Source organism: Lissotriton helveticus, chromosome 6, assembly GCF_964261635.1.
Source record: "Lissotriton helveticus chromosome 6, aLisHel1.1, whole genome shotgun sequence".
NCBI classification, from domain to species: domain Eukaryota; kingdom Metazoa; phylum Chordata; class Amphibia; order Caudata; family Salamandridae; genus Lissotriton; species Lissotriton helveticus.
In genome coordinates, this window is record NC_136067.1 from 939,087,713 (window position 1) to 939,107,650 (window position 19,938).

The 19,938-nt window shown below is 44.0% G+C and overlaps 1 protein-coding gene across 1 annotated transcript in view; it reads right to left on the reverse strand.

Annotated features, from left to right (window-relative positions):
• SDCCAG8 (SHH signaling and ciliogenesis regulator SDCCAG8) overlaps positions 1-19,938 on the reverse strand; it is a 1,463,224-nt gene that overhangs the window by 1,203,000 nt on the left and 240,286 nt on the right. The window contains exons 6-7 of the mRNA XM_078648583.1: positions 11,631-11,786; positions 220-284 (exon numbers count right to left, since the gene is read on the reverse strand). Of these exons, the coding sequence (XP_078504709.1) occupies positions 220-284; positions 11,631-11,786 (221 nt within the window). The remainder of the gene's footprint in view (positions 1-219; positions 285-11,630; positions 11,787-19,938) is intronic.

A 19,938-nucleotide genomic window follows, 5' to 3' on the forward strand; every position in this document is an offset into this window, starting at 1 on the left:
AGATATTCTTTTCAAAGAATTCACAACTGACTGCATGTGGTTTGTATCAATTCATAGGTTACACGCATAAATCTCTCTGAAATAAATGCACCCCTTCAATGTTACTCAGTCATATCTGGAGCTTTCCCTTTTGTCTTCCCAAATGTCCATCTGAACAGATTTGAAATGGATAGGCAAAGCAGTAGTTTGACACAAGATGCAAACCTAAACATTTCTTACCTCAGAGAAACTGTTTGTGCTTCCAATGTTTCTGTCCTTGCATCATAGAGAAGTTTAAGTCTCTCCTTAGAAAACAAAAAGAGGACAATATAACAAAGGATACAGAAAAAAATATAATTCTTTCTCAAGTGAGATTTAAAAGCTCAACAGTGAAACCTTAATTATGTCATTTGAAAGCACTGTTTGACTTTGGTCCACAAATGACTGATCCATGCCACATTTTGATGTTAACCAATGACACGGCAAATCATATTAATTTATATTAATAGCTGTAAATGTTATCATGTGCGGGTATCCCCTATATCTACCCCCTCTACATATAGTATAGATCAATGTTCGAACCTCCTTTTTTTTCAATAAATAGTAAAAATGGCATCAGAACAATTTAATAGTGGATCTACCTATTTGGGCACCCAAATCATGTTTACAACCAATGGCATTTCAGCAATGAACTGTTGAGAATTTGCAAACAACACAGATTTAGAAACAACCTGTGAGACTGTGAATACAAGAACAATGTTCATTTATCCGTTGACAAACGTTAGTAAAAGCATTATAAAAATATTTGCTAATATTATGCTATCGAATGCCGGTTGCATCCAGAGAAGCCTGGTAAGTGAATTAAAATAGCAACAAATTAACATTAAAAGGACACTTTGAGGAGGGAGCATGAAAGGAAAATGATAGACACAGAGAGAGACAGAGAGAGAGAGAGAGAGAGGAAGAGAGAGAGAGAGAGAGAGAGAGAGAGAGAGAGAGAGAGAGAAGGCAGAGAAACAGAAAATGGGTCACAGAGCTAGACACAGTTTAATGGAGTGATGTAGATTGAGGAAACCCTGTTCTGCGTTCTCAGGTACGAAAGGAAGGTATTCAGACCCCCTACCTGCTCCTGAGCTCGGTCTGAATTTACACCAATTCTTTATTGGAATAAATCAGACTGTAACCAAATCCCTAGCAATGTTGTTTTTTGAGACACACAGGGATCCAGAAGAGCTTGGGTTTCTCTAGAAGTCCCCAGTTGCAGTCAAAAAATATAACTTTCCTGTGGCTCATAAGCATTATTAAGAAGATCAAGGTGGAAAAGATGAAAAAGGCGAGGTAACCAGGAATTTCAATTGATGGTCTCAATGTTGCCAAATCACAGGGGTTTGAAGTGACTGAGCATGTGAGTCATATTTTATAGGTCTCGGTCTGGTAAGGCTGCGCTTGCGCAGTCTCGCCGGCGAGATCTAATGTTTCTTAGTGTGGGGCTTTAACCCGCCTCTCTTCTCCATTGGCTGGCCTCTTAAATGCTGGCCAGCCATTGGAGAAGAGCTGCCTGAGAGAGGGTAGGGACAGGAGTTAGTTTTGTGGAGCGTAGGAGGCAAGCTCGCACCCCCGCAGGAGCTCTTTCCATTCACTGCGTGCGTTCTGGGAGTTGTGGGGGAGGGGGCAGTGCTCCCGGTATGGTTCCCCCCACGGGGTAATGGACCTCAACCAGTGAGGGGGGGCGAACATTAGGCAAACCGGGCTTAATAGCTGGCCCATAGGACGCGCTGCCTGGGTTGACCTGCAAGCCTGCCGCGGTCCTGAGTTAGGTACCACTGGGTGCAGGCGAGCTGGCGGAGGCGCGGGTGGCTGCGGCCACACAATTAGCATATGCAGGGCCAAGCCGGAACGCCCCGGTGCCAAGGGACAGTGCCAGGCAGGCTGCTGGGCTCCAAGTGTAAAAATGGTGTCCATACATGCTATGCAAAGTAATTTTCGCCCAGAAGTGAAGCCAAACAATGTGTTCTTGCCATGTTTGCATCAATTTCTATAGGGCAAACAATGCATTTACGGCGGGTGCTAGAGGGAATGAGAACCCCGAGCGTGAGAGGTATTGCTACACTTCGTCCCCTGTCGACGTTAACGCTTTCACACCCGCACTACCTCACAGCACCTCTGAAGTAATTTCTTCCTGCCCAGTACCGCTGTTTTGCTCACCCCATCCCCGCCCATATGGGTAATCACTCTTGTCCACAGTAGAACGGCACTTTCCGTCACTTGTAACGTTGGTTACTTTTTAGGACTCTCGCCTGCCTGTGGCCTTCGTTCAGCAGCATGTGCAATGCGAGCTCAGGGGCCCTGGCACTGCCTTTGCAGGGTGGGGTGGCGGCTGCGAGCAGGTGGCTATCCCAGAGATAAACACTACTGGCCCCCGTATCATAACCAGCCTCTTGCTCTGACGGCCGTGTTGCCCATCTGAATTTCAAAACTTGGCAACGTGAGAAGTCACAGGCCAGAGCAGGGCTTCGCGTCCAGGGAGGAATACCGCACAGAAGGTGTATTGGGAGAGTGTTTTATTGTACGCTCCGCACAACACATTGCATAATCAGAGTGTACCTGGGAGCCTGCCATCCCTGTCTAAAAGCCAGTCTCAAATTTCCTGATACAGTGGACATCTGAGGTGCCCCGCTTCTAATAAAGGAATGACGTAAGCCACCAACAGTAATACATATTACAGCTGAGTTCTGAATTCACAGTGCCTGGTGGGTGTCATTCCTAGGTCCAGTCCGGAAGAGTGATGAGGGGGTCGTGTAACCTTTGCGCCGTGCATATGTGTTCAGCCAGTATCCGGACGGCACCCCCCTTTCTTTGTGCTAACCAAACGGTGCATCTAAGCTGCCCTAAGAGCTGAAAGATATATTTCAAAGCAGGGGGCCCTTTGATGTTATTAAAATACGCGCTAGCGGTTTTAGTGGGGGTGTGTGTGTGGCTGTGTGGCTGTGTGTGTGTGTGTGTGTGTGTGTGTGTGAGACTGTGTGTGTGTGGCTCTGTGTGTGTGGCTCTGTGTGTGTGTGTGTGTGTGTGTGGCTCTGTGTGTGTGTGTTGGGCTCTGTGTGTGTGTGTGTGTGTGTGTGTTGGGCTGTGTGTGCGTGTTGGGCTGTGTGTGTGTGTGTTGGGCTGTGTGTGTGTGTGTGTGTTGGGCTCTGTGTGTGTGCATTGGGCTCTATGTGTGGGTTGGGCTCTGTGTCTGTGTGTGTGGCTCTGTCTGTGTGTGTGTGGCTCTGTGTGTCTGTGTGTGTGGCTCTGTCTGTCTGTGTGTGTGTGGCTCTGTCTCTCTGTGTGTGTGGCTCTGTCGGTGTGTGTGTGTGTGGCTCTGTCGGTGTGTGTGTGTGGCTCTGTCTGTGTGTGTGTGGCTCTGTCTGTGTGTGTGCGGCTCTGTTGTGTGTGTGTGGCTGTGGCTCTGTGTGTGTGGCTCTGTGTGTGGCTCTGTGTGTGGGTGGGTGCGTGTGGCTCTGTGTGTGTGTGTGTGTGTGTGTGTGTGGGTGCATGTGGCTGTGTGTGTGGGTGCAAATGCAATAGGTCTCACATTTGCGAGAGATTAAACTATTGGCATTGTAAATGACAATGCCATTTATTTATATGTTTTAAAAACAAAAATGTCATGAGCAATGCCAATAGCTCTAACTTTAACAAAGACGAGACCATTGCATTGTAAATGCTTGTTTCAATAGGGTCTTGGCTAGCTTATCCATTCAAAACACCTAAACCAATTGGGCCAAAATGTAGTTGGAAGAACACATTGCAACATGTCTTGCCTAAAAAGTCATAGGGCCTGATTCACAAAGGTATGTTTATTATTTTTCGGTATTCATAAACTCCGAGTGTAAGTTACTACTGAAAAAAACTCAGTAGTAACTCCAGCACTACACAGGGCTAACCAGTGGTACTACACCTCCCACAAAATATATTGGATTAGGGACTTAAAATAAAACCACACAGGAAACATTGTTTATTTTTATTTATGAAGTTTTATATAGCGCAAACTTGATCCCGGAGGATATCAGAGCGCTTTACAACTTAAACATTAATGTTAACGGTTTATCCGAAATCAGTTTACTGTCTGTCCATCAATGTAACCTCTCCTTCCATTTACCCAGAAAACAAAAACACTAACTTTCTCCAGAAGAAAATACAGGCTCAGTGCCCATCCCAGACTATATCACAAAATAAGCGAGCAGAGGGTTTTGGAAGACACTGCTCTTTAAAACATAAGCCTCATCATTTGGTGCCCAAATGCAGTGGAAAAGGGGTAATGGGCATACAGGCATATAGTTTTATCCCTGGAGATTCAAGGAAACAAAACTGTGAGTGAAATTATTAGATAAAAAGTAAAGCATTACAGAAAGCGATGAGAAGGTCAGTGCAAGTAAAATCAGGAAAGTACTTAGTGCAGACTAAAATATTAAATAAACTAGCGATGGTAAATTATTTAAACATATTTCATTCGCCTGGAGCAATCAGCCAGAGGTGTTGCAATATTTACAGAACATAAAAGCTCTAAAGGCGCTCAGGACCAGTTAAAACCCACGCTAATTTTCCAAAAACCCTTTCCCAAGCAAACATCTACTCACAATTATCAGATATATCAAGAAACGACTCAAGACGACATTAGAATGACTTTCCTATTTTAAGCCACAAATCATTAAATTGTCAGGTACATTACATTGACCAGCTGTTCTGCGTGTCGTTACACGCCGGAGTGTGGGGGTAGGTTCCGAATGTCTTTGGCCTCGCGCTATCCAGGTAATTACCTTCAAGCACAGGTCCCACAAGAACAAGCTGCGTGGACTTACACATGGGTTGTTAGGGTCTGACTTCGACGCAGGATCACCAGTCTGCTCTGGTTATTGACCCACCAGGTTGTATACTATATACACTTTAGCCCACCCTGGGCCCCTGACTAGTTTATGAGCACAATCCGGTCCTGAAGAATTGCCTATAGGGCATGAAACATGTTGACCACACATGAGGGTTGAATGAGGCCATATTAATTTAACTTTGGTTCTCGGTACCCCTCACTTCACTTTTTAGGGCTCGGACTCCTCCCCAGTGAAACTGGGAGGAGTTTCGAGAACTAATGTTAAAGGAGAAAAAAAAGAAGTATCTCCTAGGGCCTTGGTGAGAGGAATTCCACACATTCCTTAGGGTTTTCTGTCATCTGGCCAGTGATTCGTCTTCCTTGTGTTTTCGTTTTAATAGGCTTGAAGTGATAGGGTAAATGTAGTTTTGTTCCGCCATTTTGGGCATATTTCGTTCGTGCTCGCGCAAAGAAGTACATAAATTATAATTAGGAGCTGTCAGGGTGCCTCCGTTAGTGAATCCAGATGGCCGGGCGCGTTCACAATTCTGCAGCGCTCAGCACGCAGCTTCCTTGTTTTGTTAGGCACGGTGAGATTAAGTGATTTGTCCAGAATCACGGATGTTGAGCGTCGTTGCCGAGACACGAACCCCGTTCTTGTTTTGAATGGGACGAGCAATTAGAGGGTGGAATATTATTGTGATCTTAACGAGGCTCGTTAGAGCTAAGGAGCTGCAGGGGGTGCCGTGTGTACGGGGGTAGATAAATGGGCACCACTGGAATATACACGCCGGGATAAAAGCCCCCTGGCTGAGGCAGTTTACACATGACTTGCACGTACTTTCACTTCATTCTGCCCATCTGAGCATTAATAGTGTCGGGGAAGAAAGGAGAGATGAGATCATTTGGAAGCTGCCTCCCGGAGCCGGCGACCCCGGTGTCTGCGTGCGCGCGGCGGACCCCGGGGTGGCAGAGGGCACCGCTCTGCCCCTGCTGGGAGCTCGCAGGCGCCCCTGCACTCAGCGCAGGACACCCCTCCCCGCTGTTTGGTTTAACCCGTTGGTGTCCCGCGCCGCCCATGCCCTTTTTGGCCACCAGTGGGGCTGACAGTGTTGATCTTAGCGTGATGTCTCTTTCCAGCTCTGTCAGCTGGCAGTGCCGTGTGTCTGTGCGCGCTACGCCGACGCCTCTCCCAGCGCTCAGCCCTCACTCCAGCTCAGCTCAGAGTTACACTTTTAGTTTGTTTTAGCCGCTGCTGCTGGAGTTGTTTTCGTTGCATACGTGCAGCCAGCTCCAGCGTCTCGGCGTTTAAGGACCGGCGGCTTAGAATCGGGCTGAGACGACTCTAGCGGAGGCAGAGACTTCATAGCACGCAAATAGTTACATGTGGATGAAGTGTGGCTAGCAGACACGTGCACACCTTCTTTATAAACACCCCAGATCTTTCCATCACACACAGTACCCATACCGCACACATTCAGAATCAGGGACGCATGCACCCCTCCCCCCCACACACACACACATATACACAGGGAGACCCACACATGCGCACACAAACAGAAACATACAAAAACACAGCCACACACTGGCCCACACAGGTGTCCACAAATACGCAAACATCGACACTGTAACAACTCAGGCAAACACATCCACCCCCACGCACACAGATGCCCACACATGCCGAAACTCACAGACGCAGAAATGTAGGCACACACAAACACGCTGACAGACACACAAGCCCTTAACACAAGGGGGCCGATAAACATAAACACACGGAGCCAAACAAACATGCATCCACACGCAAACCCGACAACCACCCACACAAACGGTCAGACACACACAAACACGTGCCCTACACAGTCTGACTGCCCGCTTGACTTCGCTGCCATGCAACTCTTTTTGCCAGGAGGTATGCCGCTTGTAAGCAGACTTAATCAGCCGCTCGGGCCGGCAGCCCTTTGTCGGGTTTCTGTGGCTGTGGGGTGTGATGTGCAGAGATTTGCACGGGTCAGGAGCGCCTTTCCAGCCGCACCGTGTATACATACACCACACACACATAACGCACACACAAACCACACACCTCAGTCTCTCAACACCACACACTTGTCACCACTCAACACAACACACTCACCACCACACTCACTCCCCAGGCTCACCCCCACAGACTCACCACCACACACTCACCAGCACACAGAAAACAACACACACAACAACACACCCCCAGCCGTCAATTAATGCTTTCACCATGCACAAACACCAACAACCATCATCCATCTGTGCACGCTTTTACCAAGCACACACCCACCAGCCGTCAGTGCACCCTTCCACCAGGCACACACACCTCCAGCCGGCAGTGCACTTTTCCACCAAGCAATCGCAGTATGGTACACTTTACTTTTAAACATATTCATATAAAGCACAGCATGCCACCATTGGTAAAATTACAATTCAACAAACATACTTCCACTACACACCACATGCAGACACTCCATAACACATGGCAAAAAGACATTGGCATTTACAATGCCATTAGCTCAAACTCAAATAAATCCGAGCCCGATTGCATTTCTAATGCTTGTTAATAAGGCGGTTAACCACGCGAATAAAGGATACTTAGTGGATTAACCAACCTTTTTTAATACACCTTGCTCACTACTTCACTTTTCTAGGTCCCTCACACGCTATCAACTACGGCAAGGAACAAAAGATCTCCACAAAAGTGTAACACTCTGTGTTACCCGTCAGGCATTGCAGCGCCAGCTTGACGTTGGAGCAGGAAGCCGATGATGAGACAAGACAACCATAGGGCTGAATGAAACAAGTCATTCAGCTTAGTAGTTGTGTGAGGTTTCCTAGTTCCGACAAGGGACCCGCCTGGTTCCCTGACTGTCGATTTCACATGTCAATTCAGAGAGAGAGACTCCGTTGCCAAATTAGTATTACTCCCAGGGGAACTTTGTACAACTTTTTGGTTACACATTACATTTGACATGTTAAGTTAAAGGGGCAAGTAAAGTTCTGTGAATAGACCTGGCGACGACACCTGCTTTTCTATGACATCTATCAATAAACACTACCAAGAAGGGTGTATCATGAATAGTAAAGTGGGGGAAATTCAAAATTCTGAGGCATTTTAAGTGGACACTTAAGTTATTTAAAACAGTAAAAAAATATAAATAACTATAAATCAATGTTAATATATAAAATAGGACATACTTATTATTGAATTATAACATATTTCAATAACATTAAATCTAAAAAAATATACATATTATTAAGAATAATTACATTAACTTTAATTAATTTAGTACATCGCTTTTAATAATTATTAATAGACATTAGAAAATTGTCTCTCGATGTGATTTTTTTAAAATTTAAACTCGAGAAAAATAATTTTCATTTAGTATATTTTCATTAGTGTTTTAATTCAAAATAAATTTAAAAATGTTGAAGTTTTTTTTCATTGTGTTCTACATTTAAAGTAAATATATTAAACAATTTCACAATAATATTTAACATAAAAATATTGTAATCATTATTTTCGAGTAAAAAAAAAAAACATTTGCCCTACAATTTAACAGAGGGAAGTTTTGCAGGCGGGCGGAACATTATTTTTGTGATAGGAAAACATACACCAATGTAAAAAATGATGCAGCACATAGAGGGGGCCCAGACACGTGCATGGTCCTTCACAGATCAGGGTTGTGTAGGCCGTGCCCTTCTCTTTTGTCTAGTGAGGAGGATGAACCGTTAGCTGTCCAAAACAAAAAAAAACAGCACTTCAGTTTATTAATCCTGCTGTATTCTGCTGCTCTTGTTTGTCGATACCCTGTCCTGATTTTGCTGACCTGTATTATGGGAAAGTACTTATAACTGTTCTCCTTTGTTTTCATGATCTGGCCGGTAAAAATAATGTAGTTTCTAAGTCATTTATTGTATGTAATGCTAAGGGTGGACTACGGTTTGTATCCTTGATTCCTGTCTGTATCCTGTACCCTTTCAAAAAAATACATAATGCGGCATCATAAATATTACCAATCAACTTCTGAAGCAGGAAGCAAAGCCTATCAAAAATCCTGATCGAAGAATACACCTCTCAGAATTCTTGCACCAAAGAGGACTTTAAATGGGTTGTTACAGAAAGTGGGACTTTCTCTTAAATGGGGAGGCAGGAAGAAACCGATTCATGCCATGTCTGGGTATGAGGTATGTGCGATGCTTAGGTTAATCATATTAGTGGAAGGAGAGCAAGCATAGGCACTGTCTAATTTGGTTGGCAGATAGTGGTGGTGGAACAGATAGTTAACAAAGGTAAACAAAATGTAACTGACTGCTGGTGAAAATGCTCAAGTAACTAGTTTTAGAATGCCTTAGGTTCAATATAAGTTGGTCCATGTTCTTTTTTTAAGGATGCAAAAATAAATGATCAAGGTTCAAAACCTGGTGTAGACTTTCACCTAAAGCAGTGATTGAGATACCCTATTCAGGTACAGACTTTACAGTTTTGTGAACTTCAGTTGAACATCTTGGTGATGCGGTGGCTCACAAAAGAAATACATGGTGATTATGACGTGGTAATAAAAGGTACAAGAAATGGTTGTCCAAAAATGCAGTAAAGACCATTTAACATGGGTAAGTTAAAATCGTAGGCACCTATCAGTGTGGCACTGTTTAGCTTATGCAAATCTTGTTCTCGGCTTTTAGCCTCCAAATCGATGTGCACAACCTTTAAAAAATCAAAACATTCAGTCAATTTTATGACACCCAATTTATTATATTATTTCTTGATACTGTTTGTAATGGTAATTTTTCTATATACATCACTAGCTTTCATTGTATTAGCTCAGTGAATTAAATTTCATTTTATTAGTCCAATGAATTCAAGACTTAGAGACGCTCCTTTGTGCATTCACATCTGTAGAATAGAATAGCACAGCCATTACACATTCCTGAGTCAACATTTCCTTCTTATTTCCATCATCAACAAAATCAAACAATCAGTTTATCTCAATACTTCTAAGCAACAGTTAACAGTATATGCTACTTCAGGCTTTTCAGGACACCAAAAAGGCATAGAACATGTCCTTACTATGTAAAGATTATTATAGTAGTAATCCTTTGATCAAAACGATCATACAATCTTTCAAAACTTTCACAAGAAACAAGATCATTCAAAACTGTCATTTAATCCTTTCAGACACATTGTACCCAATTTCTTCATCAACCACATGTCTATATGCAATAAATATTCATTATTCCTCCTTTCAATTCCATTCTATGTCTCTCAATGGGACGCAATATACTTCTTGCATTTCTTATATGATTTCCATTTGAGAATTTATAAAGTTGCCTACTGATGTTTTTGACATAAAAGACCCTTTCCAGATGCCTTCATGTCAGCCAGAAGGGTGGGACGATTGCAGGCCTTCACGGCCTTGCCCTCCTTCACTGCCTTGTCTGAGGTAGCATGACGTGGCAAGAACAATCGTTCATTTTGCCCAAGGTTGTCATGCATGATTGAACTTTGCAACCATTTTGTCCAGCTCCTCACCCATCTAATGAGCAGCAACTACACAGGTTTGATGCTAACGGGGCACTGTGCCATTGCACATCATAAGGCCATCTGATTTCATAGTTGATGATTATCTCCGTTTCTTTTGCCCCTGCAACACCAGCACTGTGCATTACCAGACCGTTTATATTTGGAGTGAAAATATATAAACCAGTGTTATGAATTGGCTAGGAAAGATATACTGGAACACATACATGGTCAATCAACAGAAACAAGAGCTGCCACCATGCCTTTACTATTTCAGGATGTGCTTATCCAGTCAATGTGACAGGCACCAGGGGTCTTCCTACACTGCTTTGTGCAGCATCTTCGTCGCGATGAGCAGGGCAGAGTGCAATCCCGATTTGGAAATCTGTTCTCAAAGCTTCTTGGTATTGGGACCCTCAAACTTCACTCGCTTTTCAGTGGTACTTTGGGAGTGGTTTATAGAGGTAGTTCATAGGAGCAAATAACCATTGGGAGAAAATGTTAATTAACTTTGATATCATTCTGTCAGATGGCATTGAAGATTGCATTTTGCTTCAGGTATTTTTAAGTAGCTTGTCTCCCTGTGTCCTTAGCCTTCTTTAGACACTGATAATGGCTAATTTATAAAAAAAAAAAAAGTGCTTGTCAGGAGGCAGCTTGCACCAGCCCGTTTCTCCTGTTAGTGACCCTAAAACAGAACCAACTGCTGACCATGAAAGTGGGGCGAGGATGTGGCATAACGACCAAAGCTGCTGACTTGGGAGCTGGGGAACCAGGTTGAAGTCACGGCGTCAGCAAATCTGGGCAAATCTTTTCATCTCCCCGTGCCTAGCATAAATAAACGTGAATGTGTCCTTAACTGGTGCTCATGAAAAGCGCCAGTGTTGATGATTAAGTAGCCGGTGCTGAGCACCGGAAACCACCTGCTGAAATTAAGCACTTGACACTGAAAATCAGGGTGGAAGTGAGGTCATCGGCTTCATTGGCTCCATATATACAGGATTCAACAACAGGTTCACAGACATTGCATATCACCAAGTGGGGCCAGTAAAGGGATACTGCCACAAAGTATTCCAAATCCCACCTGGCACCGGGGAATAAGATTTCATACAATGAAAGGCATACAAAGGCATTCTAGGAGCGAATATCAACTAGAAGCAGAGCTAAACAAAAATGCATTAAATATCATTAGTCACAACTGGGACATAAAAGCTTTCATCAACTTGCCATAGCATTCATTTTCATGACTACTATTAGAATACCAACCAGCTCAAGCTGCCATTTGTGTAGCTCAGAGGCATCTGCTGCTTCCGATGAGGCTCTGACCTGCTGTCTGGGATTGCTGAAGGGGGGTTGTCTGCCATCTTCCTGATGCCCATGTGATTGATCCCTTCCATGAACAGGGGCCTCATTAGTGCGCCCCTGAAAAACAACAATACTAATTGGCTCTATCGAGAATTTAAATGACATTTTCCTGTATGAAACATAACCATAAAAATGCAATAAGTTCACTTACATCAGGGAAAGAGAAAGATGGGGAAAGAGATAAATAGAATGGTATGTGGGAAATGGAAAAGGAGGGGGCAGAAGGAAAGAATGTGCTGAGAGTATAAAGAGGAGAAACTAATAACGCAGAATATCATGGCTTTACCTAGACAGTCAAAAGCCTGAAGGCTACAATCATTGTAGTCAGACTGAAGACTGACTACAGCTACAAATTGTGAACGCTCTCTACTGGGAAAGAACTGGAACTGAAAGATAATACAGATTACCTTAATTAAAAAGTAAAAAGAAAAAAATGTCGACTGGTGTAAGGCACCAAAGCATGCCAGAGTGTACAATATAGCATTGTTTTGTGCTCAGTTGTCTCCTATGACAAGTATTCGAATAGCCTTCACCGTGTTCAGCAAACTCCTATTATCACAGACCCTGTACATAAAATATTAGCACCTTAGAGTAAACCTATAAAGTTGCCCCTGTACATCTAGTCAGTTTCACCGATTACTAATGAACAGCATCAGTAAGACCCAGTCCTACCACTTGAAACTAGTCCCTGGAAGCAGTTTAAACGAAAGCTGGGCACAACCAGTACTGTGCTTGTGTGTAATACATGTGTGTGTAATACATGTGTGTGTAATGAATGTCTGTGGGCCCTGCAGAGCACACCACAAACCCACTTCACGTGCCTTTTCAAAATTCAGCAGCATGCGAGCAGAGATGAGCTACAAGTAGAGAAGCAAGAACTTGTGCACTTGTGGTGGGGATTGGAATTGTGAAAGGCGGGTGGGAGTTCCGTATTGTGTAGGAAAACATCTTGGGTGTAATCGAATGTCACAAAAACAATGATTGTTCTCGAAAACCAATGCTGCATTGAAAAAAAAATAGAATGTGAAGCACTACTGAAAGAAATAGTAATACAATAGCCTTAATTAAGTTACTATGCACTCAACTGCGCCTTGACAAAAGGTTATGAACAAAGTTAAAATACAGTTAAAACAAAAAATGTAACGATAGTCCCTGTATCGGATAAAAAAAAAAAAAGAAAAAAATCAGCAGAATGGAAAGGCATGGAACAAAGAGGGGCTGGAGGGTTGGTTATTGGTATTAAATGTCAACAGAAGTCACACACTGATCTTTCCAATGGCACGGCTCTGGTCTGTACATAGCTCATAAGAAGACATTTCTATGTAATAAAGGAAGATAGAAAGCAACATCAGACAGTTAGACGTCACAAAAATTCTTCTGAGAACGTTTTGGAAAAACATTTTCATCTATTCAAGAAGACTCGTGCAATTAGTTTGTGTGTAGAAGGCGCGTGGCTGTTTTTTTGGTCCCACTAACAAAATAATACAATTTTCCTGTGATGACTAAAACACGAGTTAGGTGATGCCTAATAAAAGGCATGGCATTATTACAAGTTGTGAAATGAATTCTCTTTTCTACAGCCCATGACAGGACCTCAGACTCTTGTTCTTGAACTGAGACCTTCTGAAGTTCTACCTAGCAACAGTTTTGTCAACCACATTAAATTGGCTGGGGCTCTCCAACCTTTTCTGTAATAAAAGCTACTTATGTTTGATAAAAATCTTCCTGAACTATTTTTATTATTAGTATTGTAATAGTGACCACATCCAACAAGATTATGTTGGTGGCAACGCCATTCAAGTCTATCAGGAGTGATCCCCTCACTGTATCAGCAAGGTCACCAGAAGTGATTTAAAACAAGCATTGGAATAGTCAATAGGTCTCGCTTTTGGGACCTTGTAAGTAAGTATAATACTTCACATTTACTTCGTATTTAGGATGCAGTAAATGTAAACGTGAAGTCTTACACTTCAGTTTTTTTTTTACTTACAAGGTCCCAAAGGCGAGACCTATTGGCTATGCCAATGCTTGTTTAAAATAGAATCCCAGGGTTCTCAAACTGTGCATCTTCAACCTTATGTATTGTCACCGGGGGTAAACAGCAAAACCCTTGTCTATTGTGGTAAGCTGTAAGATTTCCTGTAACAAAAGAACGGTCTACTGCCTTTAATACAGTGTAATGACAAGCCAATCTTAAAAGGCCTAGTAGCTTTCACATTAATTTTTTAATTTTTTTTTTTACAATAAATGAGCCAGGCCTACTTCCTTAGTCCTAACCTTTCATAAAACACAGCTCGAGCCTTGATCAACTGCTTGTCACTATAACCAACTCAGTCCTGTTTCGCTGGGCATACCTTTCCTTAAGGCATAAACTGTAATACAAGCACTCCTTTTCAAGAGAAGCGGGCATCTTTTGTCCTATCAAAATCAGTACTCATGGCAACCAACATTTAGGCGGAGGCACAATCCCTCTCTCTGTACGGCTCCTGAAAACTCTTTTTTCGTTAACACGTACAAAAGAATTACGAATGTCAAACCAATGGCATGCCATGCTAGGCGTGAAACTATTAAGTGCCATCATCATAACCAACTAAAACCAAACGTCTTTAGCCAAACTGCAAGATGTTAGATAACAAGAGTCAATAACTTAAAAGTCTTCAAATAGTGAAAAAGTTGACTTCATGAATTCAAAGTAGAAACAGGTAAAATTTCAATTTTGAGAGGAAAATGTATGTACTTAATAAATTAACACATTTTGCAATATGCCATTTCACGAAATTTTGACTTGTGCAAAATATATTACGCTGGCAGTCATTTTCTTCTTGAACCATTCTCCTGTTATACTTAAAGAAGTTTCAACATACACTATAAAAGCATATTTCATGTGTGTAATCTCGTAAAAAAAATTACGACTAGAGTTGCAGATTAAATCCTTTCTAAATTAAGCAAATCTGTTCAGGGCAATAAATAGACCCATGGTGTAACGACAATGCAAAGAAAAATATATTTGTGGCACATTATCCTCGAGATGGTGAACATAATTGGCCAAATCGGGGTTTTCAATTGTTAAAATAAAGAAAAACATTCTTTAATGTAAACGTTGTTTGCGGATATATGAGGTAATAAGGAGAAAACAAATGAAGCTCATTTAAAGTGTAGCTCAAATGGTACATTTCTGATAACTATTTGGTATCGCTTAGGTAGAGACCCTTTTGAACAGAGAGTGGGGACTTTATCAGCCTCATCTTTCTCCATTACAAGGTGTACTTTTTGCGGCAATCTTGGCGAGGGGGAGGGTAAATTGTGGCATGGTTTGTTTACTGTGCAGCTGGTCGTGCCATTGCCAAAGGAATCTATAAGATGATTCTGTGATGGAAGAAAACTGAAAGGGTACAAGTCTGCAGTAGTGCTAAGTCACCACATAATGGTACCCCCACTCTGAAGCACAGTGTAATATTTAAAAATGGCTGCTGTCCGAACTGCTGATAGCAGAGAGGATGTTAGTAGCTGCTCTGCGGCGGCATTTACATTCACCGATGATGTTATCCGTGCTTGGGCTCGAGCCCTGCAGCACCATGTCCGCGCTTTACATTTCCGTCTACATACGCCCTCTGGAGCATCCAGTCGCATTGAAGGTGTCTGCTAGCCGCCACTGCATGCCCGGAGCTAGTGAGTTAGCAGAACGCGGCGTAAAGAAGTGAGCAGAGTCCCTCGAGCAAGCAGAGCAGCACCAGCCGCACATAACGTTGCTTCTCCTCGGGCCCAGCAGGTTAAAGGGAGAGCATTGGCCGCGCGGGCGCCAAAAGTGAAAGTGATTGCGATGCACACACTTAAGTACCAACACGGAAAAAAGACAGATGGCGGCTGCGTGCGTGCACGCGCACATGCACGCAAGCTTTAGGCCAGCACAAGCCTCAGGAAGCACTTTAAAAAGCCCCTTACTATCGCCGCCAACGGGTATGCTAGCTGACCTCCAACATGATCTTCACCAATTTGTGTGGGAGAAGAAACGCGCCAGGTTACATCAACGAGTAGCGCACAGGACTGTCGACGAGGGTGGCCTCGGGATCCCAAACCTGTTGCAATACTTCCAGGCCTCGCAAATTCGATATCTAGTGGAGTGGTATCGACCCGAATCAGAGAAGAGATGGCTCTTTCAAGACAGGGCCATGGCACAGACATCCCTGTGGAAGATACCGTTTCTTGCTCGACAGCACAGGCCGCGTTATCTCCTCCGCTCCCCTATCACTCGGACCACTATGGCAGCCTGGGACATGGTAGCGGTCAAACGGGGCCTCACGACCTTCCCATCCCCACTCACCCCGCTCTTTGACAACACCGCATTCCCACCCGGAACGGACACTCGAGCTTTCCTGCAATGGCGTGACACGCCTTGCCGATCAGCTGGGCACCTCTTTGATGTGGAGGGGTTCCTCTCTCTCGCCGACATCTCGCGCGACTATGGGGTGGATAACCCTCACATGTTTCAATATTTCCAAATCCGCCACTGGCTCTTGCGGCCGGACGTTGCCCCTCTGGTCGGCCGACAAATGACGCCGTTCGAACGCTGGCTCGTGTCCAAGGACTCGGATAAACATCTTATCTCAGACCTCTATCGGATGCTCTCCCCTACTGCCGACCCTGCTAAAACTGCCGGACAGCGGCGCTGGGAAGCTGAATTTGGAAGGCCTCTCTCCTCAACAGAATGGAACCACATATATTACAGGGCCGCCCACACTACCCGTAATACCAAAGCCAAGGAGTCGGCGATAAAATTGGCTATCTATTGGCACCTTACCCCAGCGAGACTCAATCAAGGCAACCCGACCCGAAGCGCACTGTGCTGGAGAGGATGTGGCAGCCGGGGTACACTGACTCACCTCCTGTGGGAATGTCCCGCCTTACAGGAGTACTGGAAGGTCGTCCTGGACGATATTGATTCCACATTCGACACTGAGATCCCACGCTTCCCAGCATACACACTCCTAGGGCTTCCCAATGCACTTACATTCCCCCTGAGATCAGCTCGCGGCAAACAGATGGGCATCGCTATGCAGGCAGCGTCGCAACACATCCTGTCGCTCTGGGGCTCCACTACCCCACCCACCCACACTGGCTGGCTACACAAGTTGTGGTTTACGTTAGGCATGGAACGGATCCAGGCCACACTCACACACACACATCCGACGCATTCCGCACTACTTGGCGGCCGCTCCTGACGTTGCTCTCCAGGGAATTCCATGAAATCACTTGCCCGAAGTACCTTCGTATCCTACGTCTTACAGACTGCATGGTGGACCGAACGCGACCCGAGGCCCCTTGATACACTTAGACTAGCTATGGCCCACATGATTACTATGGAAGAATGGCGTACTGGTGGGGTGGGGGGGGTCGTTAGAGTTGGGTGTTAGGGGGGGAGGCGGGTTTTCAGGGCTGGTTTTTTTACTTGCTGCTCCGACTAGGGGCTTCTCTCGACCTCCGGGCACCACCTTTCCATCTGGGCATGCTCATCCTGCTCACCTTATGCTTATTAGAGAAGACGTGTCTGTCTGTCTCGCTTGCCTAACTTACCTGTTGATTGTCCATTGCTATGCCATGCCTGTTTTTTTTTTCTGTTCTAAAACTCAATAAAAATACTTTGAAATTAAAAAGCCCCTTACTAAAAGTTGAGCAAGCAGTGCATGCGCTGCTCTAGGCTCGACCTAAAAAGGCTTTATCAATTCGTCAGGCTTGTTATGCCGGTTACTATGCTGGGGATCGCCATTCCGTTTGAAGAGCAGTACTCAAGACTTATTGCCCGTGCCGTGAACCTCTATGTGTATTATCATTGGGACCTTTCGAGTGATTTTGACTATGTATATACATAAAAAAATCGAAAGATATTTAATTATACCACGCTACTGCAAACTGTGTCCCCATCAGGACGCCACCACACTAGTCACCTCCCATTATTTTTGTGAGGTTGACCATATATGAGATTATTACCATTAATTTGACTCTGCACACTGCGCCTTTTGAGACTTTGCTGTCCGCGCTGTTTTACTTTCTCTCAACCCCTATTGGCCAATTACCCAACAGTCCTGACGAAGTTGCCTTTTGGCACAACTGGGAACGAAACGCGTTGGCTGTGTGCCGGTTTTTAAAGATTGCCAGAATAAAAAGAAGCACTTTTTTTGGACTCATTGTTTATGCGTCTACTTTCTACGAGTGTACCTTCCATCCTTCTATGAAAATTGTGACCTGATTTGTACCTTTGGACGACGGGTGCAGGCAGTGTTTTGCACCAACGTTTTATTATTAATGGTACATGTGGTTTGGTTGAGCTGGACCCTTGTTTGTCGTTTGTTCCTTACTTGTTATGTTATGTTAATGTGACTTATTGAGCGCACAAATATCCGGAGGTGTCTTGGTGCTAAAAACTAAAGAAAGCCCAAAAGATCAGGAACCTAGTTCTGGAATAGCCATGTTTGAAGACCCTTTCTAAATGAGGCTATATAACTTGCAGATCTGATATGCATTGGAAGCGTATTCCATAGTTTGGCCGTACCTGAACCAACGCTTCGAATTAAGTTTAAGACAATACTTGCCCATCCAACTGTTAATTTGAAACAGAGAATTTTGAAATTGCAATGCATGGGAGGCTTGATCTTTATACGCAGCTACCACAATCTGTGTGTTGTCGGCATACGATGTTACACTGAAGGGGAATGCTGGATCAGGGGAGCCAGTTCAGGCACATAGATGTTAAAAAGGGATGGGCTAAGCGACGAACCCTGTGGAACCCCACAAGGTAGAACATAAGGGGTCGATTTAAAATAATACGCTGTCACTGTTTGTCTTCTTTCTGTCAGAAAAGATGATAGCAGGGACAAGGCCAAACCCTTAACCCCTTATTTTTACAAACGCAGTTTCAGCAAATTATGGTCAACAGTATCAAAAGCTGCCAACAGATCTAGGAGGATCATGTCAGCAGCACCACCTTTATCCATCACTGTCCTAATCTCCTCGGTGGCCTTGATCAAGACAGTCTCCGTACTATGTTGCAGAAGAAAGCTGAATTGGGAGGAATCAAGTAAATCAATTTCTTGGACAAATTGAGCTGTTTATTCATGATTTTCTCCACTATCTTAGCTGGAAAGGGAAGCCTGGCGATAGGACGGTAATTGCTTGGATTCGATGGGTCCAGGTTCGGTTTTTTTTATAAATGGAAGGATCGAAGCATCCTTCAATAAAGCAGGGAAAATTCCAGAGGTGAACATAGTATTAAAAATATATGTGAGAATAGGACTCACCTCCTTAGCGATATCTCTCAGTACTGCGGGGGGACAGATTTAATTTCCCTAATACGTTTTTCCACTGACTCACTCGATACCTGGGAGAAGCCCTAAAGAATGATTTTTCCAGGATCGATGTTAGGGATTTCCTCGGCTTGCCCGTGAGTGAGGGTGGCCTCAAAAGAGTCACAGATATCATTGACTTTATTCCTAAAGGTTCTAGCAATATCATCACAGAAGCGTTGATTGCTTTCTGTGGCCTTTTTATTAGGCAGGGAGATGAGCTTCACTACTACCCCAAACAATTCTTTAGAATAATTCTTAGCTCTCTCAATCTCCCTGGTAAAAAAGGTCCCTTTTTCAGTGATCAGCATTGTTTTATATTTAACTAATGCAGACTTATAATTGCTTTTTTCTAGTTTATCATATTGTGCTCTCCAGCGCCTATCTAATCTGCAGCATTCTTTTTTTTCCTGTCGCAGTGCCCCTGTAAACCAGGGAGCGGAGGGTAGTTTGCAATTACCTGAAATTTTACAGATAGGTACCATAACCTTAAAAGCTTCATTTAGCCAGTCTGTATATTCCATGGGAGACCTGTCCTTTAAAACCCAGGCAAAAAAAACAGCGGGCATTTGCTTCGGTCTACTCAGATCAGTAAGAAAAATCCTTCCCCTGCTCCCCTCCCTTTCGCGCAAATTGCTTATCCAAGGACTCATCCTATCTAGGCTGGATTACAGCAACGCCATCTACCTAGGAGCCCCCGAATCCACCTTGAACAAACTGCAAAGTATCCAGAACTCCGCAGCCCGGCTTCTCACCAACACCCCGGCCAGATCCTCAGCCAAACCAGCTCTGAAGCTCCTTCACTGGCTCCCAGTCAGAGAAAGAGTCAAGTTCAAAGCTCTTTGCCTAGCCCACAAACTTCTACAGGACAA